This window comes from Balaenoptera acutorostrata, chromosome 18 (assembly GCF_949987535.1).
Source record: "Balaenoptera acutorostrata chromosome 18, mBalAcu1.1, whole genome shotgun sequence".
Taxonomy (NCBI): Eukaryota; Metazoa; Chordata; class Mammalia; order Artiodactyla; family Balaenopteridae; genus Balaenoptera; species Balaenoptera acutorostrata.
In genome coordinates, this window is record NC_080081.1 from 73,450,758 (window position 1) to 73,478,474 (window position 27,717).

General features: G+C 41.7%; 1 protein-coding gene across 2 annotated transcripts; it reads right to left on the reverse strand.

Moving 5' to 3' along the window:
* Positions 1-27,717, reverse strand: TEX26 (testis expressed 26). Of its 2 annotated transcripts, none has more exons than XM_028162898.2 (7): positions 27,657-27,717; positions 23,669-23,750; positions 16,053-16,221; positions 12,278-12,434; positions 5,350-5,526; positions 3,154-3,315; positions 1-152 (listed from the first exon to the last, which is right to left on the reverse strand). In XM_028162898.2, exons 1-7 carry the CDS (start codon positions 27,715-27,717, stop codon positions 79-81), a joined length of 882 nt encoding a protein of 293 aa, XP_028018699.1. In that variant the 3' UTR covers positions 1-78. The 2 variants fall into 2 exon arrangements, with proteins under 2 accessions (XP_028018699.1, XP_007164223.1); XM_007164161.2 differs by having other exon boundaries at positions 23,669-23,753.

Sequence of the window (27,717 nt, forward strand, 5' to 3'; positions counted from 1 at the left end):
TTTAGAACAATTTGGATCTTATTTTTCCTTGATTATTGAGAAAATAACCTAGGTACGTTCAGATTTTCTTCATTTGAACTATTTTCCTTTTTTATCCGTCCCTTTGTCAACGTCACAGTAAGAGTAAATAAAGCGATCAAGAATCTGTCGGTCTGAAAATTATGAAGAAAAACAGGATGAAAATTTCCATTTAACTATTTAAGTGCTAAATAGAGAAATTCTAGGAAGGAAGCAAATATCTGATAATAGTACTCTAAATATAAATTCAATGAGAACAAAATAATCAAAGGATAGTATGTTTAATAGCTAAAAAGACACAATTATGTTAATTATTGATTAAAAAGAGCAAACAGTATTCAAGGGATCAGCAAGACTTCCTGGAAAGAGCATGGATTTCGGAATAAAATAAACTTAGGTTTCAGCTCTGTGCTGGCAAATACATCTGTCCCCTCCATTTATTCATTTCCTCATCTTTGAATACAGGTAACGATACTTACCTAGCGCAGTTGAATGGACGAGGAATGCTATGTGTGAAGCACCTAGACAGTGCTTGGTCTGGGTGATGTGATGATAAACAACACAATAGAGACTATTGTTCCAGAAGTTTCATCCAAGCCAGGGTTGCTTTTCTGCCCACCAGTGTTGGGAGGCTTTGCAATCTTTGAGTGATAACTGATCATGGGAGGCCCTTCAACCCCCTGGCCTCCATTTCCTCATCTAGAAATTGAAGGAGTCTTTTCTGGTTCTGAACATCTATGGCCCCCTAATCCTAATTACATATTTTTTAATTGTACTTTGTGGAGCTGTAAAGCTTTGTCACTCCTAGCAATTGCCATCTCTGCAGCCAAAACTAAGAGAAAGGAAGAAAGCGAGTGATAACATGTTTTCCTATTCAATGTCCATGTTGTCATGAGCAGTGTTACAAATGCCAGCTGAGGGCTGGAGATCATGTGTGTGGGGGGGGTGGGCGGGGGGTGTTCCTGGTTTACTCTCCAGTTATGTTTGCATTTATTTGTGTTTGTGACTTCACATTTAAGTTTCAACCCCACACTCATCCTTCTCCTTGTCTTTCCTGACCTCAGCGTTTTTCAGTTGAGGTAAACTTTCATAAAGTGAAATGCACTGATCATGCATGTACAGGTTAATGGGCTGACATTTGCATAGGTGCAACTCACACCCATGTAACGATAAAGATCATTTCCACTACACTGGAAAGTCCTGTCTTGCTCTTTCCCAGTCAATCCCTCCTACCCCAAGACAGCCTCTGTTCCAATTTCCTTCATTGTAGATAAGTTTTGCCTGTGGTAGACTTTCAAATAAATGGAACCATACAAAATATATTATTTTGTGTCTGGCTTCTTTCACTTAGCATAATAATGTCTTTGAGGTTTATACATTTTGTTAAATACATCAATAATTCATTCTTTTTTATTGCCTAGTAGTATTTCATTTTGTGAATATACCACAGTTTATTTATCCATTCTCCTGTTGATGGAAGTTTGAGTTGTATCCAGTTTGTGACTATTAAGAAAAAAAAAGAAAATGGGCAGAAGACCTAAATAGACATTTCACCAAAGAAGATATACAGATTGCCAACAAACACATGAAAGGATGCTCAACATCACTAATCATTAGAGAAATGCAAATCAAAACTACAATGAGATATCACCTCACACCGGTCAGAATGGCCATCATCAAAAAATCTACAAACGATAAATGCTGGAGAGGGTGGGGAGAAAAGGGAACCCTTTTGCACTGTTGGTGGGAGTGTAAATTGATACAGCCACAATGGAGCACAGAATGGGGATTCCTTAAAAAACTAAAAATAGAACTACCATATGACCCAGCAATCCCATTACTGGGCATATACCCTGAGAAAACCTTAATTCAAAAAGAGCCATGTACCAAAATGTTCATTGCAGCTCTATTTACAATAGCCAGGACATGGAAGCAACCTAAGTGTCCATCGACAGATGAATGGCTAAAGAAGATGTGGCACATATATACAATGGAATATTACTCAGCCATAAAAAGAAATGAAATTGAGTTATTTGTAGTGAAGTGGATGGACCTAGAGTCTGTCATACAGAGTGAAGTAAGTCAGAAAGAGAAAAACAAATACTGTATGCTAATGCATATATATGGAATCCCCCCCCAAAAAAATGGTAGGAGACAGGGGGCTTACTGACAGGGGTAGGAGTTGGGGGCTTACTGAGTGCCTGTGGATGTTCTGAGCTTAGGCCTGCCCATGGGGCATAAAGCAAGGCAGTGACCTCCACGTCGTGCAGAGCACAGAGTGGGGTGTAGGAGATGGTCCACTGGGTGTGGGAAGAAATATTAGGATCTCTATTTCTATTTGCTTTTGGCTTCTTTAACATTTTGAATGTTTTATAATGTACATAACACGTTAGTTTAGTGGTATATGAAGATACTTTATAGAAATATATACATCTGCATTAGGGCATGTGCTAAAAATCAGGGGTGATAGGTTGTGTGACCACGAGCATTGGGTGCTGAGAGGCAGCTGTTGGAAGAGTTTAGTTTCCTCTCCTCCAAGTCTTATTCTCTGAGTGGACATTTTACACATGCTCAGACTGACCACTTGCCCCTGAGATGCTCCCAAACAAATTCCAGTCACTAGACCCCGAACTGGGGTAAATCTCTATTGCGTGGAGTGACCCAACCTATGTTGATGGCATTTATCTCTTCGAGGAGGAGATACATGAAGATTCTCATGTAGCCTAAAAAGCCTCTCACAAAAAAGTACCCCCAAACAGGAAATAAAGTTTACAGAACCTAAAACAAAGCCGTGAGATAGTACAGACACCCACTGGAGAAATCAGTTAACCGTAAGAAAAAGAGAAGTCACCCTGGAGCAATCCAACCACAGCAAAGTGAGATCAGAAATTAGTGAAAAGCTAGATGTTTCTATTTTAATAAGTGGGGATATAGTCACTGGGTTCTCTTTTAAGAAAAATTTATTTTCAATGGGTTGATGTTTGCACTAAACTATGGGATTTTTTTGGAGGCTATATATATATATTTTGTGAACATATAACTCCAGTGGCTAGAAGTTGGAACAATTTCTATTTGGGGTAAAGCAATTATTATGATCTGTAATTTATTAAATAGTAACTCGGGACCTCATCTTACCTTTGTAGGAAACACTCTGAAGGTACTCTGTGACTTGAGAGGGAGTGAATGAGCTCAAAATTGTTAAGAAATCCAGGTAGACTTTCCCGTACTCACTTTGGTACGTGGTCTGCTTCTTCTTGTGCTCTTGATTCCTCATGTGTTGGTACAGCATGGAAGGGACTGGGGGACACAAGGGAAGGAGAAAAAAAAGAGCTGTCACTGAGCAAAGAATTCCTGCCTTTATTTGTGGGATGCGCCCCTGACAGCCCTGAGCCCAACTTGGAGCTTAATCGGCGTCCTTAATTGTACTGGGAACTGAGGAGCTATATGTCTCCTCCCGTGACTGGGGCCGTGCAGAGCTGCTGGGGTACTCAGGGTTGCTGCTGTTGGAAGTGGGAATGACTGGAGATGACGGCCAGAGGGTTGAGTATGACCACCATTCTCCCTGAAATAGACTCTTCTGCAGGTCAGCTTGTTGGGATGGCAGCATTCACCACCTGCTGAGCAAACCAGCACCTTCCTAGAAGCTTCTTTCCCTTTCATGCCATCTCCTGTGCAGATGTGGATGGACACACTGAGGGGCCTCCCTCAGGGACCCAGGTGTCTCAGGAGGAGCAGTTTGGAAGAACAATGACATCTACAGTTAGCACTCTCTGTACATCTGGACGGATAGAGGTATGTGGTACAAGTAAACCCAGAATCACTTATATTTGATTCTGAATGTTGTTCATTTAAGGTGGGCTCTGCTAGTCATGGAATTCTCATGAAAAAGAAACAATGAAGGGACTTCCCTGGTGGCGCAGTGGTTGAGAATACAGCTGCCAATGCAGGGGACACAGGTTTGGGCCCTGGTCCGGGAAGATCCCACATGCCGCGGAGTAACTAAGCCCGTGCGCCACAACCACTGAGCCTGCGCTCTAGAGCCTGCGAGCCACAGCTACTGAAGCCCGCGTGCCGAGAGCCCGTGCTCCGCAGCAAGAGAAGCCACCGCAATGAGAAGCCCGCGCAGCGCAATGAAGAGTAGCCCCCGCTCGCCGCAACTAGAGTAAGCCCGCACGCAGCAACGAAGACCCGACACAGAAAAAAAAAAATAAATAAATAAATTTATTTTTTAAAAAAACAATGAAGAGGGCAGACTTGTGGTTGCCAAGGGGGAGGGGGAGTGGGGAGGGAAGTATTGGGAGTTTGGGAGTAGCGAATGCAAATTGGTATGTAAAGGATGGATAAACAACAAGGTCCTACTGTATAGCACAGGGAACTATATTCAGAGTGTTTGAAGGGTCTGGAAATGCTTTAAGTGGAGAATATAGCGGGCATATAATAAGGGTTTCATTGAATAGTGGAGTTCTAGTAGTTAACCTCTGTGGGAAGAAATAGAACCAATGGCCAGAAGTTTAGCAAGGAAGATTCTAGCTGTTGAGAACTTTCAAACAGAGTATCCAAGGATGAAGGAGCTACACTGGGGGATGGGACACCCCTCCAAAGAGTTTAAGAAGGCAAACTGTCTCCTCTTGGCAAGGATGGGCGAGAAGGGATTTGTACATGATGGGAGGATCTAGACTAGGTACTCCTAGGCTGCCTTCCAACCCAAGATGCTCAGCTTCTGCTCTGTGATTTTTGTCTAAAGCGCTACTTGATCCCAACTCCATGCAAGGAGTAAATCACTTTCTCAGACTAACACCAGTTTATCCTCTTAACCAGGAACTCGGAGGTGGCTTGGTCATGGAACTTTTAAAGGTTTTTCTGTTGTAAACAAGAGCAATTGGGGTCATAAAAGAACACTCAAGTAAAATCGTTGCTAAATGTAAAGATGCTTGAAGGATGTGCTGTGTGGATAAACTTCCAGGGGATAACTGACAAGTCTAATTTGATTCCCGAGGAACTTTTTTTTTCTTTTGGTTGTTTAATAGCAAGTAAATCCTTCCTTTCATTTTACGAGTGGGGGGGGCGTGTCCCCCAATCCCAACAACTGTCCCTCCCAGGCAGAGGATTTACTCATTTCACGGCACAAGCAGTCATTTCTCTTCTGAGACATCATCCTCATTCCCTGGGTTTGAGGCTAAGTGCCCCAGAGTCCTAGTTTTGATTCCATTCAGGGGTCACTGACATTCTCTATGACTGTTATCAAGGTCACCCACCAGGGCCCTATGTGTTGAGGAATCTTGGAGCAAGAACGGTCTATGAAGTTGTTTTAAAAGCTACAGGTGTACTTACCTAGACCCTGAGAAGCAATGGGTAGGCTTGAGTAGCATCCGTATTTGAAACTAAAATCCTGAAGCTCAGGAATTTTAGCTGGAATTTGGTAATTCCATCGAAATTCAGTGTCTGCTGGTTGGGGAAGGAAGTTTTTCCATTCCAGAAACATCTGAGAATGTTGCTTCATCTTTTGAGCTGGGGCACAAATGGAAGGCAATAATTACTCCTTGTAAGCTATTTCTAAATAGCCTCATATTTTCATTCCATTCTGCTTCTGGCAGTAACTTCCAATTTATCACACTAAAACATACTCTTCTTGCATTTAGAGGTACGGTCAATGTACTTTTTAGGGACATTTCAACCAGGAAATAATTTTCTGCTTTATCAGGCACAGGAAGTACAAGCTCAAATGATTAGAAGTAGTTTCTAATGAGTACATTGTACATCAGTTAGGAGTGCTTATGTGTTTCTGCTCCGTGGACTCAGGAAGCATGTCTCACTCCAGTGGTCCTGCCTAGTCCCCGGGGCAGGGGTCAGTGTGCAGAGTGAGAGATTTTAGTTAGGGCTACGGTTGCCATATAAAACATAGGGTGCCAGTTAAATTTTGGGGGGACCACACCATGTGACTTGCAGGATCTTAGTTCCCCAACCAGGGATCAAACCTGTGCCCCCTGCAATGGAAGCACAGAGTCCTAACTACTGGACTACCAGGAAATTCCTGGATGCCAGTTAAATTTGAATTTCAGGTAAACAATGAATCATTTCTTAGTGTAAGTATGTATAGGTACTCATTTTTTACCTGTTATACACCATTATTCAAATTTAACTGGGCACCCTGTATTTTTATTTGCTAAACCTGGCAACGTTAGATGGGGCAGTGCATATCATCCCCATTATCTGGGAAAGAACCACTCGAAGGAAAAGAACCTTACCGATGGAGGGTTAGGTAAGATCATTGTCATTAGTGGACCGTAGCACTATTATTTTTGGAAATAACTCTGCTTACAAATATTCATTAAACATATGATCCTTAAATACCTCTGAAGCACTGACTAAAACCAGGTTCCACAAGCACTACCAGATTAACTGAGGAGAGAATCACAAGTCATTTCACCTGGAGTGAGTTCACCCCTAATTCTTGCTGCAAAATGTTGGTTCAGAAGCACATCATACAGCACCAACTTTAATTGGGACAAAGATACTAAAAACATGAATATCACCTAATAAGGACCTACTGTAGAGCACAGGGAACTCTACTCAGTACTCTGTAATGGACTATGTGGGAAAAGAATCTAAAAAAGAGTGGATGTATGTATGCATATAACCGACTCACATTGCTGTACACCTGAAACTAACACAACATTGTAAATCAAGTATACGCCAATAAAAATTTTTTAAATATAAATAAAATGAAGAGAAAAAATTCAAATTGTGGAAATATGGACAAAATCAGGTAGTTGTGATAGGAGATGAAAAAGAGATTAGAAATAAAGATCAAAGTCTTCTTTGAAAAAATAAAATAAGTGGTACTAGAAAATATAAAGTATTCATAACCCTAAAAAAAAAAAAGCCACAAATATCATGAGCAATGTCACAACAGTGTTATTACTATTAACACTAACCTTTATTCTTTTTCCGAAATAGTTTTTCAATAGGTCTTTTCAAAATAAATTCAAGTGTACGTTGTATATCAAACAATAAGTGATGTCATCTACTGGTACTCAAGAGCATTTTAATATTGGTTTTTTAAAAAATGATCTCTGTCCAGACCAGCACAGTGGGAAAGGGTTTCACTACACAGTGCCTCTTAGTTTAGATGACTCAGGGAGAGAGGCCATGGGTACTCAATGGTCCTCATAATGACCTCCTAAACCACCCGAGGAGAAGGCAAGGTTATAGAGAGAGAAGAAAACTCTCGGGCTCAAACATCAGGACATTCCTTAAGCTATTTCGGAAAATCATCTGGTATTGTTCCTAGTAAGCAGCATCTATAACTTGGTTTTTGTAAATTACTAATGGCTTTATTAATAAATAAATTCCCTTTGAAATACTTGATATAGATGCCTATCCTTCTCCCCTAGCTGACACTCAAAAGCAAATGTTTTCAGTTCCTACATGGATTCTGTGCCAAGGTTAAAGGTAATTAAGTCATTGTTCTACCTTAAGACAATCTCAAACCAGTGTGATTAGAAAGAGATATACAGGATACATGGATATGGAATGTGATACCTTGCAACCATAACACTTGGAACTGTGGTTCTCACATGGAGATAATACATCAGAAATACCTAGGAAGGTTATTCCAAAATATACCTGCTGAACCTCATCCCAGACATTGAGACTTTGCAGAAGTGGGACCCAGGCACTTATATTGTGAACAAGCTTCTCATAAGAATCACTCACTCAGAGCTGTGGATAAGGTGCTACAGAAGCCCAGAGGGAGTGTGACAGGCTGTTACCAGAAGGGAAGGAAGACAAGAATCAAAAGGCAGACACAGCAAAAGGCGTGTTTTGACAATGGGTCAACACTGAAGCAAAAGATGCACAGAGTGTTCATGAAATGTAGTCTAGTTGGTGTGAGGAACGCAGGGAAGGGAGGAGGAGTAGCTGAGGGTGAAGCAGGAGAGGAAAGTTAGGAACCACGTTGTGAAGGGTCTTGAGGGGCTGGTTCATGTGGACCAGGATAGACCAGCATAGAAGTAGAGCAACTGGAGATGAAGACCCAGAAAAGACAAAAATCAGACTCTGGATTTACTCTGAGTTCCTTTGAAGATAAAGATTAAGCTTTTTTTTTAAATTAATTTTTATTGGAGTAGAGTTGCTTTACAATGTTGTGTTAGTTTCTACTGTACAGCAAAATGAATCAGCCATACATATACATACATCCTCTCGCTTTTGGACTTCCTGCCCATTTAGGTCACGACTGAGCATTGAGTAGAGTTCCCTGTGCTATACAGCAGGTTCTCATTAGTTATCTATTTTATACACAGTATCAATAGTGTATATGTGTCAATCTCAATCTCCAATTCCTCCCATCCCTCCACTTTCCCCCTCAGTATCCATATGTTTGTTCTCCAGGTCTGTGTCTTTATGTACTTAATTAAGATTAAGTCTTATTCTTCATTGATCCTTAGTACATATCACTGTAATAGACCTCATTAAATATTTACTAAATTAATGAGTGAACAAAAGAAAAAAAAAAGACATGTAATTGCTATGTATTAGCAATTCATTTGAAACACACTCTAGTTACTGCCTATGTGATATATACTTAAAGTACCTCTTAGTTCTTAGTTCTTCTTAACTAATGGTTTTATTGTCTGTATAAAATTTCATGTTAATGAGTTCCTTTGGCATTATTAAGAGAAGTTCCTGATACAAAAGGACCTGACCAACACCTGAAGTCCCCATAATTGTATTAAAGTCTGGACAGAGACGATATCCTGACCCAACACTAACCCCGCCTCCAAGGCCTGGACTCCTCCCAGGGACCATCCCTGCCCCTCAGGAGATCAGCTCCCACTGGTTTCTTTTCCAGTTGATAAAGGTGATGCCAGAGTAGTTATCGCCCAAAGGGAGAAACTGACCCTTTAAGATTAGGTATGGCATCTGCAGAAAGGCCCCAGTAAATCTACAGCAAGGACTGTTCAAAACCACTAGGACCATGGGCCCATAGTCTATAGCCAGGTGAGACCTAGTTCTGCTGTCTTTATCTGCTCTTCTAATTCATCAAAGCCGAGTTCTCCAAGCCTGCGTGTGAAAACAAACATCTTTTAGTGCTTCTCACTCATTCGCCTTAATTCAATAATGAGGATTCAAAGATAAGACATAGTCCCTGTGCTTCAGAAGCTTAAGGTATTAGAGAAACAGATACATAAAAGGTAATCACAATATTATTTGATAAATGCTGTGTAAGAGGGAAGAACAGGTGCTATAAAAACACGGGAAGGGCACCGATCCAAACCTGGGGGATCAGAGAAGACTCCTGGGAGAGAAATGAAGCTTACATTTAGACTTAAATTATGGACAGACGTAGGCTTAAAAACAGGGAGGGAGACGTCTTCCTCGGGCAGGAGGCATCATGAGCCTGGAGGATGGAAGGCAGTCGGTCTCATAAAAAGCATGGGGGGCTGGCGAGGAGGACTGCTGGGGTGATGGGCGAGGACCAGATTATACAGGGCTCACAGTAAGGCACTTAGCTTTTATCTGAGGAGGATGGGGGCAGGGTGTCACCGAAGGGTTTTAAGCTGGAAGGTGAAGTTTGCTCATCTGGAAACTCACTATGGCTCTAGTACGGACTGTGGACTGGAGGAGACCAAACTGGACGAGGGACTGAATTAGAGTTCATCCAAGGCAGAGACTATGGTAGCCTGAACGAAGGCAGTGGCCGTGGGGAGGGAGAGAAGCAGATGGAGGGGAGAGATTTAGGAGGGAGTCGTAGCAGGTCTTGGGTATTTATCCACACATGGAGAAATGGTAATCTGTGCATGCTGAAAGGACGACTCTGACTGGAAGCTCAAAGACATCTTTTAAGAATGCTGACATTTCGGGCTTCCCTGGTGGCGCAGTGGTTAAGAATCCGCCTGCCAAGGCAGGGGACACAGGTTCGAGCCCTGGTCCGGGAAGATCCCACATGCCGCGGAGCAACTAAGCCTATGCACCACAACTACTGAGCCTGCGCTCTAGAGCCCCTGAGCTACAACTACTGAGCCCGTGTGCCACAGCTACTGAAGCCCACACGCCTAGAGCCCGTGCTCTGCAACAAGGGAAGCCACCACAATGAGAAGCTCACGCACCACAACAAAGAGTAGCCCCTGCTCGCTGCAACTAGAGTGTGCAGCAACAAAGACCCAACACAGCCAAATATAAATAAATAAGTAAAATAATTTTTAAAAAAGAATGCTGACGTTTCAAATGTTTTCCCATGACCCTGAGTGTTTATCTACAAGTATGGAGGTCTTTTGATTCCACACCCATCCAGCTTCAGAAAATGTACTTCCCATACATTCTCTCTATCATTCAGCAAATATTTACAGAGCACCTCCTATACACGAGGACGAGGCTATATACTGCACTAGGTCCTGAGTGAATAAGGGCGTCTGGGGCACTTACTGAGTAGTGAGGAAAGAGTAACACACAAACAACAGAAAACACGAACCAGTAAACAAATGACTGCAAAATGCAGGGGTGCTAGACAAACAAGGTGGCAGCACGCCTCTTCAGATAAAATTGTAGGAAAGGTCTCACATAAATGTCTCACATAAGGTGACATTTAAGCTGGAGTCAAGAGAGTGACAAAGTGAAACCCCAGAAAGAGCCTTTCAGGCAGAGGGGACAGGCTGCACACTGACCGAAGGTGGGAAAGAGGTTAAAGGAGTTGAAAAAAGGCTCATGGAGCTGGAGCCTAGTGAAGGAGAGGGATGGAGTGAGGAGGAAAGGTGAGGACGAAAGCAAGGGCCAGCCTTGCAGGACCTTGTGGACCAAGAGAAGTAGCTGGAACGTGCATTTTTATCAAAGTGCAAGGGAAGCCAGTGAAAGGAAGCAGTAGAAGTATATGATCCAATTTAGACTGTGAAAGAGCCTCTGGCTGCCATGTAGTGATAGAATTGCAGGGATCTGTAGCTAATGCAGGAAGATCAGTGCCGGGGGGAGGAGAAGGTGATGACTGGGACCCTTGTGAGACTTCTACTCGGTCACCAAATACACAGAACCAGGGACCTGAGGAAGGGCTTGGGGAAGAGAAACAAATGCAGAATTCCTCAGGAAGATGGATCATTGCTCTTTAAAGGAATCAGGAACTCTAAGGAACTCTGTTAGAGATCAAATAGAAAAAAGACAAGAAAGAAGGAGACAAAGAAGTAGGGAAAACCAGGAGAGTGTGGAGTCACAGAAGTTCAAAGGAAGAGTGTTTCAAGGAAGAGCAAGTGGCCATGGTAGTTATATGGCTACCCTTTCTAGCCAGAAGATTTGTTGGTGCAAAATCGAACCAAAGAAGCTCTGGATTCGGGGACACCAGGCACAGTAGAAGGTGATGTACTGAGATGCTGGACTAGAAAAAATGGATTCAGTGAGTGTGACGGGCACATAGAAAACTAAGCATATGAAAAGAATCAATTATTAACTCTGGTAAAAAACAAAAGAAAACTAAAAGGAAACGTAACCATAAAATACCATCTGGCTCAGCAGTAAATATTTACATAATCATAATATATCATATCATCGTAATCATAATATAAACACTAGCAATTGTGTTAACCCCAAATTTGTAATATGATTATACTGAGAGGACAGATGGAGGGGTCATGAGAAAAAATTATAGGAGGACCAAATCCTCAGTTACCATAACAGGAAGTCAATTGTAATGTCTAAAATTGATGAATCAAAAATAACAGTATTAAGCATATGATTTTAAAATATGGAGGCTCCCGTAAGAAGACATAGTTGAAAGGATGGAAATTGACAGCCAGTGGGAGTAGGACCGAGAGTGGAGGGGGTGGGTCAACGAACTGCTATTTCATTGTGAGCCTTTAGGTAACTATTAGATTTCACTCTCTGCATGTATTGGTTTAATAAAGGAATTTTAATTCAAGTAATTTAAAAATGGTGAACCAGCAGTTAAGAATTGAAAACTGCACGTTTAACTCGACCCCGTCATCTTCTCCTGGCTCATTCGTCCTTGTCCTTTGGACCCAAGCAGCCTTTCCTGACCTTCTCCCCAACCCCCGCCCACATTAGGCTGGGTGTCCTACCGTGCACCCACAGCACCCTGCATTTCCCACAACATGCATCTTTTTATAGGTGCTAACTAGGTCAACGATTGTTTGCTAAATTGCCTTTCTCCACGTCTGTACTGTGAGTTCCTTGAGGGAGAAGACTGTATCTGTGTTGCTCACCACTGCGACTCCAGTGCCTTTCTACCAGGGAAAGGAGAAAAATGAACGTTTACCTTTTGCTGTGTCCACAAAGTCTCTCCTCGTGTGGGAAATAAACTGATTTGCTATTGCCTTCCGAACCTCTTCCGTTGAAGCAGCGATTTTCCAAGGGAAGTAGCTCTTTACTGAGGCTGTCGATTGACCTTGAGGTAGTGTCCAGTGAAAGAAGTCCTGTCAGTACAAACACAATTTTCAAGAAAATCCACGTGGGTTCACCTCACGGAATGAAGAACATGTGTGTTTTTGTGTACGTGTTCTTTCGAGTCCTTTACACGCAGCTACCACACTGAAGTGTCAGTGTGTTTAGGGAACCATCAGCTGACCCAGCTGTAACATGGAACTTTGTCATTTCTTTGGCTTTTCACGTTGAAGACAATAAAATGTGATTGGGGAGAAGTGATCATATTCTAAATATATTTGTAGGTAAATAAGGTTTTCTGATGCATAGAATGTGGGATGTGAAGCAAAGAGATGACTCCAGGGATTGAGGTCTGAACAGTTGAAAGGGTGGAGTGGCCATGAAATGAAACATGGAATAGTCCAGACTTAGAGGGACACTCAGGTGTTCAGTTGTGGTAATGTGACATTTGAGGAGTCTTTAAGTAAACTTCCAGCAGGAGATCTTAAGAAAGCAGTTGGATATATGAATCTGAGTTAAGGGGAGTGGACTAAGCTGAAGATAATTTTGGAAGTCATCTCATACAGTTGAAATAAGTTAAGACTGGATGAAATCACCAAGCTAGAAATTAGAAGAGGTTTGATGATCAAACCTTGGGGCACTTCATCATTAAGAGTTCAAAGATAAGTGGAAGAAGCAGCAAAAGAGACTGAGAAGGGGCAGGCAGTTACGAAAGAGAAAACCCAAGAGAATGTGTTGTACTAGAAGCCAAGTAAGAAAGTGAAGGAAAAAGGACTGATCATTGTGTGAAATGCTGCTGGCAGGTCAAGTGAGATGAGGACAGAGACTTGACCACTGGGTTTAGCAGACTGGGGTTCCTTGGTGACCTTGAAAAGAGCAGTTTTGGTAGAGTTGTAGGGAGGAATGCCTGCTTAGTGTGAGATGGAGGGCTTCTTGGAGAAATGACAGGAAATGTACAAGAAGAGTGCCTGGCACGTGCTAGGCATTCAATAAATATTGGTTGCTTGAATGGACGAGTAAAAGGCAGTACACATAACCATCCACTACTTGAAGGCTTTGCCCTCCAGTCACTGCTAAGCCCAGGTAAGCTGGTTTTCTCCAAGACCCTGAGTGGGAATTGACCTCACCAGTGATGTCTGATGGGGCACCAAATAGGTAGCAGAGATACCTGACATGGCAATGATCTCTTTCCTATATCTCTTTCCCAGATATCTGAGAGACCATACCTTTCAGGCTTTCCTCTGTGGCCCCTCCATGGCCTCCATTTAAGTCTTCTTTCCTCACCCTGCACCTCAAACCTGAGGATTCCCCGGGGCTTCATCAGAGGCATGTATCTTTACCCTCTACATGTTCTTCCTGGTAGGCGTGGGCACTCTGAGGTGTCATTTGCACCCATATACACGCAAACCCTACCAGCAAAAAGGACCATCCAGTGGGATCACCTGCAGAGTCTCCAGATCACTGGGCAAGTCCCGAGCTGCCTCCAGCCCATTTCCCCGTGACTACCCACACGTCAAGGCACCGCAATTGCTGCAGACATGGGCCCTCCTTTTCCACCGCCCTCTCCTAGAAGGAGCCCCAAACCACCAGTCTGCACTTTAACTCTTAGGGTGATACTCTCCCTTTGTTCCTGAGCAGCAGACTCTGTTAGCAGAGGGGGAGCAACTTGCTAGTTGCCAGGCCCTGAGCCAGAGTCAAAACTGCTTAACAGAAAACAAAGGTAAATGGCAGAGAGGCCTCAGAAGAGTAAATAATGCAGTATACCCTCAACTCAGGTTGATGGGAAGGGCATTCACATGCTGGGAGGGTCTGCAGGCTGGCACAGGAACACTCATTGGCTGAGAGCCTTCAATAACACTTAAAGGGGAAATAAATGCTGTGTGTATGTATGTGTATGTATACGTATACATATACAGTGTAATATTGTAACCGAGTATTTTGCATTAATTATAAATCTTAAGGAAAATACTCAACAGGTAAATAGATTACATGAGTGGGTGCTGTGAGGAACCAAGTTAAATGGGGTATGTGTGTATGTTCTAATGACTCCAAAGTCTACCCACATCTACAGCTTGCCTCTTCCCCTCGAGTTCCAGACCTGTGTATTCAACTGCAAGTTGGATATATCCTCAACCAACATGTCTTCAACTGAACTCACATTTCCCCCAAGCCCTTCCCCACCAAACCTGGTCCTCCCAAATGTTCCAGTTCAGTAAATAACATCAGCACAGACCCAGGCATCCAAGTAAAAAACAGGAAGATCATCATTCATTCCTCTCCCTTGTCTTTTACATCCTTTCAGTCATCAAATCCTGACCATTCTACTGCCATATTATCTATTGAATGTGTCCAGGTGCTTCCATCCCAGGTGTCACCATGCCATATGGCAACCAAGTAAATGAAACCCTTTACTACAATTGAGCTTTGCCTTTTATGACAGGAGAAGGGTACACAGTGCCTAGAAAACAGAGGGAGGGTCAGTTACTTTCATCTAGAGGAGAAGGGAATTAGAGATGGCTCTCTTTAAGCTGAGCCTTGAAGAATCTTTAAGTTTCCTTGGTGGATAAGAGAAGAGCATTCTGGATACTCAACAAAATGATAAAAGTTCTGATGGTTTGAGAATGCTTACACCAAACACAAATACTTGTACGTGCCTGTTCATAGAAGCTTTGTTTACAAAGGCCAAAAGGTGGCAACAACCCAAAAGTCCATCAATAGATAAATGGGTAAACAATTTGTGGTATATACATAAAATAAAATATTATTCAACCATAAAAAGGAATGAAGTGCTGATAGATGCTACAATGTGAATGAACTTTGAAAACAATGTTTTCAAACAATGCTAAGTGAAAGAAGCCAGGCACAAAAGGTCACATATTGTATAGTATGATTCCACATATAAAATATCTAGAATATGTCATCCATAGAGACAGAAAGCAGATTGGTAGTTGCCAGAGACTAGGGGAGAGGGAAACAGGAAATAATTTCTTAATGGGTACAAGGTTTCCTCTTGAGATTATGAAAATATTTTGAAATGAGGCAGAGGTGGTGGTTGTAGAACATTATGAATGTACTAATTGCCAGTGATTTGTTCACATTAAAATGGTTAATTCCATGCTACGTGAATTTCACTTCAATTAAAAAAAAAGTTTCAGGGACTTCCCTGGTGGCGCAGTGGTTGAGAGTCTGCCTGCCAATGCAGGGGACACAGGTTTGAGCCCTGGTCTGGGAAGATCCCACATGCCGCGGAGCAACTAAGCCCGTGCGCCACAACTACTGGGCCTGTGCTCTGGAGCCCGTGAGCCACAGCTACTGGGCCCGCGTGCTGCAACTGCTGGGGCCCGCGTGCCTGGAGCCTGTGCTCCGCAACTGGGGAGGCCACTGTGGTGAGAGGCCCGCACACAGTGGCGAAGACCCAGCGCAGCCAAAAATTAATAAATAAAATAAATAAATTTATTAAAATAAATGTTTCTTATTTAAGGGGAAAAGGGAGTAGTAGTTAGAAATAAATGTGAGAAGGTGAGCAAAAAAGAGTCTAAGAAGGACCACAGCTGTAGATGATGGGGGATCTTTGCGATATATCCAAACTCTCATTCTTATGGATTATTGATAGAATATCACATTCAGAAGATATGTAGATATTATCTTACCTGACTGGGGTAATAAGATTTGTGGTTCTTGATTCCTCTTGAAGTTCCAATGTTGACCAAATCTTCTTTAGAATATGATTTCCAAACATACTCGTCATTGTACTGTGTCTGATTGGGAATAGCATCACTAAGTGCATATGTATATCCTAATCTTCTGGTACTTTTTTGACTGTAAGAAAAGGGTGGAAACTAGAGTAAGGGATTAAATACCAAATTTCACAACAGTACACATGTCAAATAATTTTTTAAAGATTAGCTGCCTTAAGACTTGATGCCAGAAATAACTTAATTTCTAGGTTTCCCTGAAAAAGAAACAATCCTGTATCTTATGATGGCCCTTAACAAAAGTAAGAGTGTCTTAATGTGAAATTTAAAAGAATATTCTGAAATTCATTAATTTTTTAATTAATTTTTTTAAAGAGCTGAGTACTCTTCTGTGTAAACAGTACTTCAGTATAACCAAATACTTGGCGAAGGAAAGTTTCTCTCTATAAAAAGTATTCCAGTTAATAAAAGGAAAAGTATAAGAATTAGGATACCACTGGTTTGCAAGTCCCTAATGAAATAATGCATCTAGGCAATGATCAGCAGTTACCACTCTGGATATACATACACAACACCACCTATTAAATACTTTTGTGAAAATACCCAACCTGAATCAGATGAAGTCTTTGGAATATTAGATTACAGGAAATACATGAAAAGAAGGATAGTTTTAAATGACATGATGGGGATGGAGTCAGAAAAATCCAGAACAAATCATCTGTTTCTTCAACAAAGAAATTCTCAGAAAAAAAAAGGAGGAACCTGTAGATTAAATGAAGTAAGAGAATACAATGCAGAGACCTTGTCTGGATTCAATTTCTAACCAACTGTTTGTTTTTTTTTAAAATTATGAAACAATTGGGGAAAATTTGATCGCTTATTGGCTATTTGATATTAAAGAATTGCTTTTTTAGGTGAGATAATGGTATTGCTACATATTTTTAAAGCATCCTTATCTTTCAGAGATACATAAAAATATATTTAGACTTATGATATAATGCCTGGAATTTGTTTCAACATTATCCAGTGGGAAGGCTAAGTGGAGGATATACATTAAAAATGTCCATGTGTTGTTGATTATTATAGCTGGATGATAGCTGGGGATTTATTGTATATTCCTTTCTGTGTGTCTAAAATATTTCATATTGACTTTTTTAAAAAAGAGGGCTGGGTAAGATTCAGGTTACGTCTGTAAGAAACCAAACATCTGGAAAGTGGGATACATCTGGATGCTGGACTATTTCACTTGTCATTCAGATGTACAGATTCAAGCATGACTGTGGTCCTAAATCAAACTGAAGTCATCGAAGGTGCATGAAGACCTTTCCAAAGGGATCACAGCACAAACCGCTTTAAAGGAATAGATTTTCACATCCGCATTTCTCAATATATTCTTTCTTAACATGTATCTGCCTGAGAACAAAGCTGCATATCTAGTGGGTCTTTTCCTTCCCGCATCCTTTTCTCCCTTCCCCACTTCACCATAGGATCTTACTAAGGTGCATTACACCTCAGTGTGTTAGCTGCCAATGGTGAGAGGGGCGCCGGGCAAAGGGAACTTCATTATGGTGATTTCAGGGAACTCCCTTGTAACCCAAATTCCATACACTTACCTAGGGCTTGCCGTTCTAGGTCAAGAGTAAAGGATGGGGTTATAACCAGAGCATTATGGCCTGTGCAGGGATGTTCTGAATGTAGGTACACTGTAGATTGGTGCGGCTGAGAGTAATGGCTAGTTTTCCCTGTCCTAAAAATTATCAAATGTTCATCCCTCTTTAAGGAGAAGCTTCTAAGAGGAAAGCAGAGAATATAAATTGCTGAAAATGGCTCTTTCCCCTACATATTTAAAGGTAAGCATTTTCCAGCTTTTAAAAATTCCCTAGGATATGTCACTAGCTGGAAAGAAGAGCATCTCTGTTTAGATGAAGCAGTACAGGATGGCGATGCTGATTCTTTTCAATGTACCTGGAATCTTTTCTGAGACTATCAAATTTTTAAAGATTCACTGGATAAAACTGGTACATAAAAATCTTGTGATCTTTTTTTCAGATTTTGTATTCATCATTCAGTAAGGTATTTAAAGCTAATTTTTTAACCCAAACATATTATGAAATATTTACTTCAATATAGCCAGTCCTCATTTTATTTTATGATGTAAAATATTTAACAATACATGAAAGTATACACTAGCTTGTCAGACTAGTAATTTTCCATATATAACTATATACTTACCATATATAACTTTCTCTTTCATTAAATACATAGTAAATGTTTGATTTGGTTTCTAAAGAAATCAATGAAATTGTTTCTGATTTTTATGCATGACATTATTTAATTATTTTCCAAAGTCAAGCACCAGAGTTCTGCACACATGAGAACATATTTAACTAAGGAACCTCATATTTTTTATCATACTCCTCACTTCACAGATAACTTACATATTTAGCTACACATTTCATTGCATTATTTTTGTTACTTGGATGTAATTAATCATATTAGACCTGAATCTTTCTACACTTCTCCTGTCTACTTTTAATAATCTTCCCTACAATATATATTCCATAATTTATCAGTAGTTTTCATAATATTCCTCAAAATATATATTAACATTTATTTAAGCTAGAATTGTAGTCAGATTTTTATTTTGCCAGGAAGTAAACCTAATTTCACTTGTTGGTTGGACCACAAGGACTGATTTTACCAGCTAGGTAAACATGGTGTAAATTGTATGAGTTAAATCTTCAGCTCAAAGATTTGGATAAAAATATATTTAGAGTATGTAATGACAAAAGCATTTTTATAAAAAAAAGATTATATTGGAAAACCTTTATTGAAATTAATGTTCCTATTTTCTAAGTCCTTTTTGAGTATATAGTATTAAATAAGTTTCTTCCAAATGAAGGAGTAACAGATGTAATTTAATAGTCATTTGTTAAGACGTGCTTTTTCAGGCCATATATGACAAACCCACAGCAAACACCATTCTCAGTGGTGAAAAACTGAAAGCATTTCCTCTAAGATCAGGAACAAGACAAGGATGTCCACTCTTGCCACTACCATTCAACATAGTTTTGGAAGTCCTAGCCATGGCAATCAGAGAAGAAAAAGAAATAAAAGGAATCCAAATCGGAAAAGAAGAAGTAAAATTGTCACTGTTTGCAGATGACATGATACTATACATAGAAAATCGTAAAGGTGCTACCAGAAAACTACTAGAGTTAATCAATGAATTTGGTAAAGTTGCAGGATACAAAATTAATGCACAAAAATCTCTTGCATTCCTATACACTAACAATGAAAGATCAGAAAGAGAAATTAAGGAAACAATCCCATTCACTATTGCAACAAAAAGAATAAAATACCTAGGAATAAACCTACCTAAGGAGGTAAAAGACCTGTATGCAGAAAACTATAAGACACTGATGAAAGAAATCAAAGTTGATACAAACAGATGGAGAGATATACCATGTTCTTGGATTGGAAGAATCAATATTGTGAAAATGACTATACTACCCAAAGCAATCTACAGATTCAATGCAATCCTTATCAAATTACCAATGGCATTTTTTACAGAACTAGAACAAAAAATCTTAAAATTTATATGGAGACACAAAAGACCCCGAATAGCCAAAGCAATTTTGAGGGAAAAAAATGGAGCTGGAGGAATCAGACTCCCTGACTTCAGACTATACTACAAAGCTACAGTAATCAAGACAATATAGTACTGGCACAAAAACAGAAATATAGATCAGTGGAAGAGGATAGAAAGCCCAGAGATAAACCCACGCACCTATGGTCAACTCATCTATGACAAAGGAGGCAAGGATATACAATGGAGAAAGGACAGTCTCTTCAATAAATGGTGCTGGGAAAACTGGACAGCTACATGTAAAAGAATGAAATTAGAACACTCCTTAACACTGTACACAAAAATAAACTCAAAATGTATTAAAGACCTAAATGTAAGACCGGACACTATAAAACTCTTAGAGGAAAACATAGGAAGAACACTCTTTGACATAAATCACAGCAAGATCTTTTTTGATCCACCTCCTAGAGTAATGGAAATAAAAACAAAAATAAACAAATGGGACCTAATGAAACTTAAAACTTTTGCACAGCAAAGGAAAATATAAATAAGACGAAAAGACAATCCTCAGAATGGGAGAAAATATTTGCAAACGAATCAACGGACAAAGGATTAATATCTGAAATATATAAACAGCTCATGCAGCTCAATATTAAAAAAACAAACAACCCAATCCAAAAAATGGGCAGAAGACCTAAACAGACATCTCTCCAAAGAAGACATGCAAATGGCCAAGGGGCACATGAAAAGCTGCTCAACATCACTAATTATTAGAGAAACACAAATCAGAACTACAATGAGGCATCACCTCACACCAGTTAGAATGGGCATCATCAGAAAATCGACAGACAACAAATGCTGGACAGGGTGTGCAGAAAAGGGAACCCTCTTGCACTGTTGGTGGGAATGTAAATTGATATAGCCACTATGGAGAACAGTATGGAGGTTCCTTAAAAAACTAAAAATAGAATTACCATATGACCCAGCAATCCCACTACTGGGTATATACCCTGAGAAAACCATAATTCAAAAATACACATGCACCCCAATGTTCATTGCAGCACTATTTACAATAGCCAGGTCATGGAAGCAACCTAAATGCCCATCGACAGACGAATGGATAAAGAAGATGTGGTACATATATACAATGGAATATTACTCAGCCATAAAAAGGAACGAAATTGAGTCATTTGTAGAGACGTGGATGGACCTAGAGACTGTCATATAGAGTGAAGTAAGTCAGGAAAAGAAAAACAAATATCGTATATTAACGCATATATGTGGAATCTAGAAAAATGGTACAGATGAACTGGTTTGCAGGGCAGAAATAGAGACACAGATGTAGAGAACAAACGTATGGACACCAAGGGGGGAAAGCAGTGGGGGAGGGGGGCTTGGTGGTGGTGTGATGAACTGGGAGATTGGGATTGACATATATACACCAATATGTATAAAACTGATACCTAATAAGAACCTGCTGTATAAAAAAATAAAATAAAATTCAAATATAAAAAAAAAAAGACAGGCCTTTTCAGTATACTTCTCAGAAAAACGAGATAGGGAATAACTCAATAACTGGATGACAAATCATCTAATTGTTTGCTTTCAATGAAACTGAAGGAGTACACAACCAAGCTGTCAGCCAATCAATCATTAAAAATCACCTTGTGATTTTTTTTTTTTTTTAATTAATTAATTTATTTATTTATTTATTTATTTTTGGCTGTGTTGGGTCTTCGGTTCGTGCGAGGGCTTTCTCCAGTTGCGGCAAGCGGGGGCCACTCTTCATCGCGGTGCGGGGACCGCTCTTCATCGCGGTGCGCGGGCCTTTCTCTATCGCGGCCCCTCCCGTCGCGGGGCACAGGCTCCAGACGCGCAGGCTCAGCAATTGTGGCTCACGGGCCCAGCTGCTCCGTGGCATGTGGGATCTTCCCAGACCAGGGCTCGAACCCGTGTCCCCTGCATTAGCAGGCAGATTCTCAACCACTGCGCCACCAGGGAAGCCCCCACCTTGTGATTTTTGGCATATAACCATAAAGAGTTCAGAGTATTGAATGGCATTGCTACACTAAAACTCCTTTCATTCACATCTACTTAATTATGAGAACAAGGTTTCTCAACACTAGCGTTCATAAGTTGAAAAACAAAAAAAAGCAGGAAAAATTGATGCTGAATGTGGTCTCATTCCAAACATAATAACACTCAAATCTGGATACATAAAGTAATTGAAAACAAAACAGCCCCATTTATCTCATTAAGATGCAATTCCAAAAAATTTACTTTTTCTGTTTAGTAATTATTAACATTTGTAATGTGTTTATTGCTTTGAGCAATTCTGTACTAAAAATAATTGTGATAACTCAATACTTAGGGTCATATAACATGTTTAAAAATTAATGTCAATTAATATACTGAAATAGTTGCAAAGAGGTATAATGGAGTGATCAATAAATTGCTTTCAAACACAAAATATATTTGAGCAGGGTAAAATTCTATGGAGGAAGTAGACTGGGAGCAAGAGTTCAAGAAGGAAAGAGAATGAAATAAATGATCTGTTAAAGAAGAGCTTGTTTGTATATATTTTTTAAAAAGGGTCAGAGTGAGTATCAATTTGCTAAGGTGGTTAGATTACCCACTGGTTATATGTAAAGAAATGATTTAATGGTCTTGTTTTAAAATGTCAATATTTAGGATGGGCTGGAAGTTTTATCTTTTACAGCTGTTTAAATTTATAATAAGAACTTTTCTGTTAACTTTAAAAATATGTGAATTTGAAAACCACTGACCTAGACTCCATAAGTACCCATTTGGTTTTGGCTTTCATCCCAAATGTTTCTTCTTCAGACAACTGTTACTGTTTGGAAAGCTGGCATAATCCTTACTGTCAGAGGGTAAATCTCCCAGTTGGGGATATAATGTGACTCAGTGGGATAGCCGGTAACTCAGAAATTAGGAGTCTTGCAGACCTGCACTTTTTGGAAGTCTGTCGTATATTATGCTGGGGAAAAATGAATGAAAATTTGGGGGGTAACTTCTTCGTGCTAGTCACTGGACTACTGCTTTCAGTTTGTCCTCAGAACAACCACCTTATGCAGGAGTCATCATTCCCACTTTGCCAACCATAAAACTAAGCCGTAGCTTGCTGGTTACTTGCCTAAGGGAGCAGAGAAAATAAGGGGTAATTAGAGCAGGGAGCTGAGGCTGGAGCCCATTTCTGCCTGACTGTACCACACAGTCTGGACAACACTCCATTTGACTTCTCGACAATGTGAACTTTTAAGGCGAAAAGATCCTCTATATTGGAAGTAATTTACAGAGTGAACACAGACGACGGAAGGTCCTCCATGCTAATTTCCCACCTACCACTGATGCAATGAAAGATGGCAGGGCTTTCCCAGCCCCACCCTCTCTCACCCACCAATGAGCTTAGAGAGGCAGCTGATGGGCAGAAATTCCCACCACCCTCGGTTCAGGTGGAATTGAGGGAGAAGTTGCAAGCAAACATTGCTTTAGGAAGCAATAGTTGGAGGAGTGAAGGTAAGGGTAAGGGGACTGTGGCCTTGTTCCAGCTTCCAAGACTAGTGTTGGGTGGAGGTGCTAACAATTACTCACTTATCCAGTCATGCAGTTGTCATTGCCTGCCTACTATATACCAGGTAATGAACTCAGTTCATGCTCCATGTTTAGGTAGCACAGTTCTATTAACTGTATACTGGCTCTGTTGTAAAGCAGGATACACAGTGGTTTTATGAAGGATCCATGTGTTAATTTTCTCAATTCTCCTGTAGGAGCTTGGGATACTCTTTGAAGGGGAAACCCTCTCTGATGCTTGGAGGAGATCTGGGCGTGCAGTGGGTCTTATCTGAGTGCATTTTCTATAAGCCTTCTCTGATTACTCTCCATTGGTTTTGGACTCTGAATAATAGAAGAAAGGTGAACAAATTCAAGTGTGTATATCAATCTGACTCGAATAGGGAGGTACCGAATTAAAGCAGGCACTGCTCCTGTCTTAGGTGTGAATGCAGTCTTCGTCGTGGTGGCATAGGAATCCCACTTGGTGTCACCTGCTAAAAGCACAATAAAACAGTTTTAAATGTGGCAAGCCAGCATATTTTGATCAAATGTTGTTTTAATAATTAAAATAATTTTGCAAGAGACAAACATTTTGGGTGGTAATGCGGAGTGTAAAGGAATGAAGGCCAACTTGTGAGCTCCACTAGGGAAGAGGGGAAGCTCAATTTAATTATGAGTTCCCCCCCCCCCAGATTAAAATAGGTCTGTTGTTTTTCTTGAGAATTCACATATACTATTTTAAAGAATTCGAGCAATACATAAAAATATAAAGAAAAGAGTTCATTTGAAATTCTATCATCTTAGGATGCTCACTATCGCTGTTTTATTGCCTGACTTTTCATGCATCAGATTAGATATACCTGTAAATGCATGAACTGATTTTACACCAAGAGGGTCATAGTTTCCATGTCAGGTTCTGTCCTGGACCCCTTGTCCTTGCTCCTTCCTGGCCCTGCTTGTAATCACCCTCTTCCCAGGTAGCCCGTGTTAACAATTGTGCCTGTTTCTTTCCAGACTTTTATAACTGCTACTATAATCATATACACATTGATATATACATATATCAATACATTATCACATTGGGTTTTAGTCCTATTTTGTCTTACAAACTCGGGCTCAGCTTACACAAGGTGTCCTTCTCTTCTACCTGTCACTTAACGGCACCGTATGGGAAACCCGTCTGACTCGTCTGGTGCAGCTCTAATTAATTCTTTGTAACGACTGTGCAAGATTCCGGTGGCATAGCTATTCTTTAAAGCTGTGAGAGTGAGCGAGCTCAGCAAGGGAGGGAGTGGCATTGGAGGAGGTGATGTCCAAAGGCTGAAGCCCGGGGCCCCCAATGTCAAGAGGCTGGGGAGATGAGGAGCAACCGGTGAAGGAGGCTGAGAAGAGCAGTGGGCGAGGTGAGTGGAGACCCAGGAGGCTGTGGTGTCCTGATGGCCGAAGGAAGAACGTGATTCCAGGAGGAGGGAGGGGCACCTACAGCGGCAAATGCTGCTGGCGGGCCGGGAGAGGGAGGATGGAGAATTCACTGGTGTGCAGACACGAGGACTGATATGCCCCGACCTCCCCTTGTGAATGGAGGTACCACCAGATTACTTCGGAATATATTTTTAAAATTTAATTCGATCATTCTCTCTTTCTTCATATCTAGGCAGTTACCTGTGGCTTTTTAGATTTCACTAGCACTTGGGTGAAAGGATCCCTTCCATGTTTGAAGCAAAGCCATCTGGGGTCCATCACCTCACCTCTCACACCGCAGCCACGCCGCTGCCTGTGTTTCCTCCCGTTCACGCATCCTAAATACAATTCTCAAAGGTGCCTTCAATTTCCAAATAGTCTGAAAACCTATATGCCACTGCCTACATATAAAACCCTAAAGAAACATTTAGTTTTTGCCATCTGTATACTTCTCCCCATCCCTCCCATCTCCCCGTCTCTCCCATCCAGGGCTTGTTTCTCACTGAACCGGTCCTTGAATCCAGCCAGGCAGCTGCATCCGCCCCTCTGTAACTATTCACCCGCTGCCTTCACACGGGGTGAGTTTCACCTCCACCTGAGGCTTCCCCAGGCTAACTAAAGCCTTAGCCCCTGCCTGTCACACTCTGTCCTTCTGTTCGCAGACTCTCGGCTGATGTCTACGCTCTGATCCCGTTATACTAGAAATGACACTATCCTTTGATTCTTCTGCTTTAGTGGGAACCGCTTTATACTTTAAAGCATTTTATTCCAACAGCAGAATTAATGTTCTTTGTTAAGAGAATTTCAAGCACGGACAAGTAGGTGGGGAGAAATTGTGAGGCTGTGTTGCTCTTAAAATAAACTATCACTTCACCTGATTTGAAGCTCTGAGTTTGACTCTTAGAAGGATCGGGAAGTATCTTCTGCACAGAGACTTTTTTCCGAAGCAAGCAACAGCAATCTAGGCCTGATCACTCTTTGCAGATGCAAGTAGGATTTGAGATGAAGGACATCCTAGATTATCCGGTGGGCCCTAAATGCAATTTCAGTGTCCTCATAAGAAAGGCAGAGGGAGGTTGGCCACGGAGGAGGAGGAGGAGGCGATGTGACCATGGAGGCCGAGACTGGAGTGATGGGCCACAGGTCAAGAACGCCGACAGCCACCAGAAGCTGGAAGACGCAAGGAAGGATTCTCCCCAAGAGCCACCAGAGGGAGTGCAGCCGTGCCAATAGCTTGATTCCCGGCTTCAGGCCTCCAAAATGTGAAAAAAATAAATTTCTATTGTTTTCAGCCACCAGTTTGTGGAGATTTATGGCAGTCCTTGGAAGGAATACAGCACTTAAGAGCCCAGTCGATAGTAATAGTTCGATAGCAATTAGTCCGTAGGCGTCATCAGTCTCACCCTATTTTGAGACCAGAGCTGGACAGTGACACATTAGGCCCAGCTTTTAGAGGGTGACCCTTCCATCAGTGGAGGATGGAGTAGCACAGAGTGGCTGTTAGAGACTCGGGACTGGATGTGAAGGGGCAAACTCCCCCAGGGGAAGGGACACCTGGTGATGACATTGAGGTGTCAGTGAAGCCGCCCTCCCCTCTCCTTTAAGCAGCTGGGTCCCTCCTTACTGAGCTTCCAGGTCTAGGAGGACAAGGAGTGTAATTTTATACATGTTGCGTTTGAGGCCCTTCTGTGACATCCAAATGCCTCTGGTAGACAGATGGATATTTTGGTCTGAGATTTAGGAAGAGCATCTGAGTTAGAGATAAAGATGAGAGAGCCATTGATTGGCACCTTTATGCAGACTTGAAGCCCTGTGGCAGGATATGGCCGCTCACATAGGGGATGTAAACCAAGAAGGAGAAAATCTGGAGGACGCCAACATTCCCAGACAAGAGAGGCGAGAGCAGACAGTGAAAGAAACCAAGACAGGGTGGCTAGAAATGAAGGATGAGACTCAAGGGGGAGTGGGGTGGGGGTGGTCCTGGGGAAGAGGCTCCGGCTCCTCTGCCTCTCCTCTCTGCCTGGACACCACAGAGAAATATTTTTGTATTAATTATTTTCATTTGCTATTCGTAATTTACAAAGGGATGAATGGGATGAAAGTATGCATTTCATTCATTCTCCTCGGACTACAATTCTAGGGAATTTGCAGTTGAACAATCCCCACGGCTCTGTAGCCACCAGGGAACCACAATTACTCAGCTAGAGGGCTGCGATGGGTTATTATTGCCATGAGAAAGGCCAGGATGGAGCTGACTACACAGCAATCAGGCCAGTAGTATCACAGCTAGAGCGGCTCTCCCTCCACTGACACAAAAAGCTGAGTTAGTAAACCAGCTGCATTCGCATGCAAAATTAGTATTAAAAGCACTGTCTCTGTTAAATACAAAATCCCTTTGAAAGAAAAATCAGCGAAGTTTAGAAGCGACAGCTGAATGCCATAGTTCCCAGCCTCTGCTACAGCCATGGGGTGGGGGGGACGCTGTAGATCCACTTGGGGGTCGCTTCTCTGCATTCTGCAGCCCCTCCCCGCCCCCTTTCTGTGCAGTTTCCCAGATCCTGCCGGGGATCAGGGCCCCCGCTGGGTCTGCTCTCTTCAGAGCTCCCGACCTCTGTTGCTTCTTTGTCTTTGTCTTTGTTCTCCAGACACTAGGCCTTCCTTTTGCTTGTCCCCTCCTGGACATTTCATGGGGTGTTTAAAACTCCGAGCTGTTTAGGGAGGGCTTTGACAGAAGGTATGGCGAAGGGCTGGAAAGGGGCAAGGTCGTGAACACCCTTTCATTTTCCCTGACTCCCAGCCTCTCCTTAAATTAAGTCCCACCCGTAAGGGGGAAGCACACACCCTTGAAGACCCGAGCAGCCTTCGCTCCAGGCACCGCGTCTCCAGGGGAGACCCCGTCCCCGCCCCCCGCCGGCTGGCAGGGTCCGCAGTCTTACTTGGCCGGATCTTGTGGCCGCATTGAGAAGGACACGGAGCCTCGGGCCCAGGCTCTGCCAT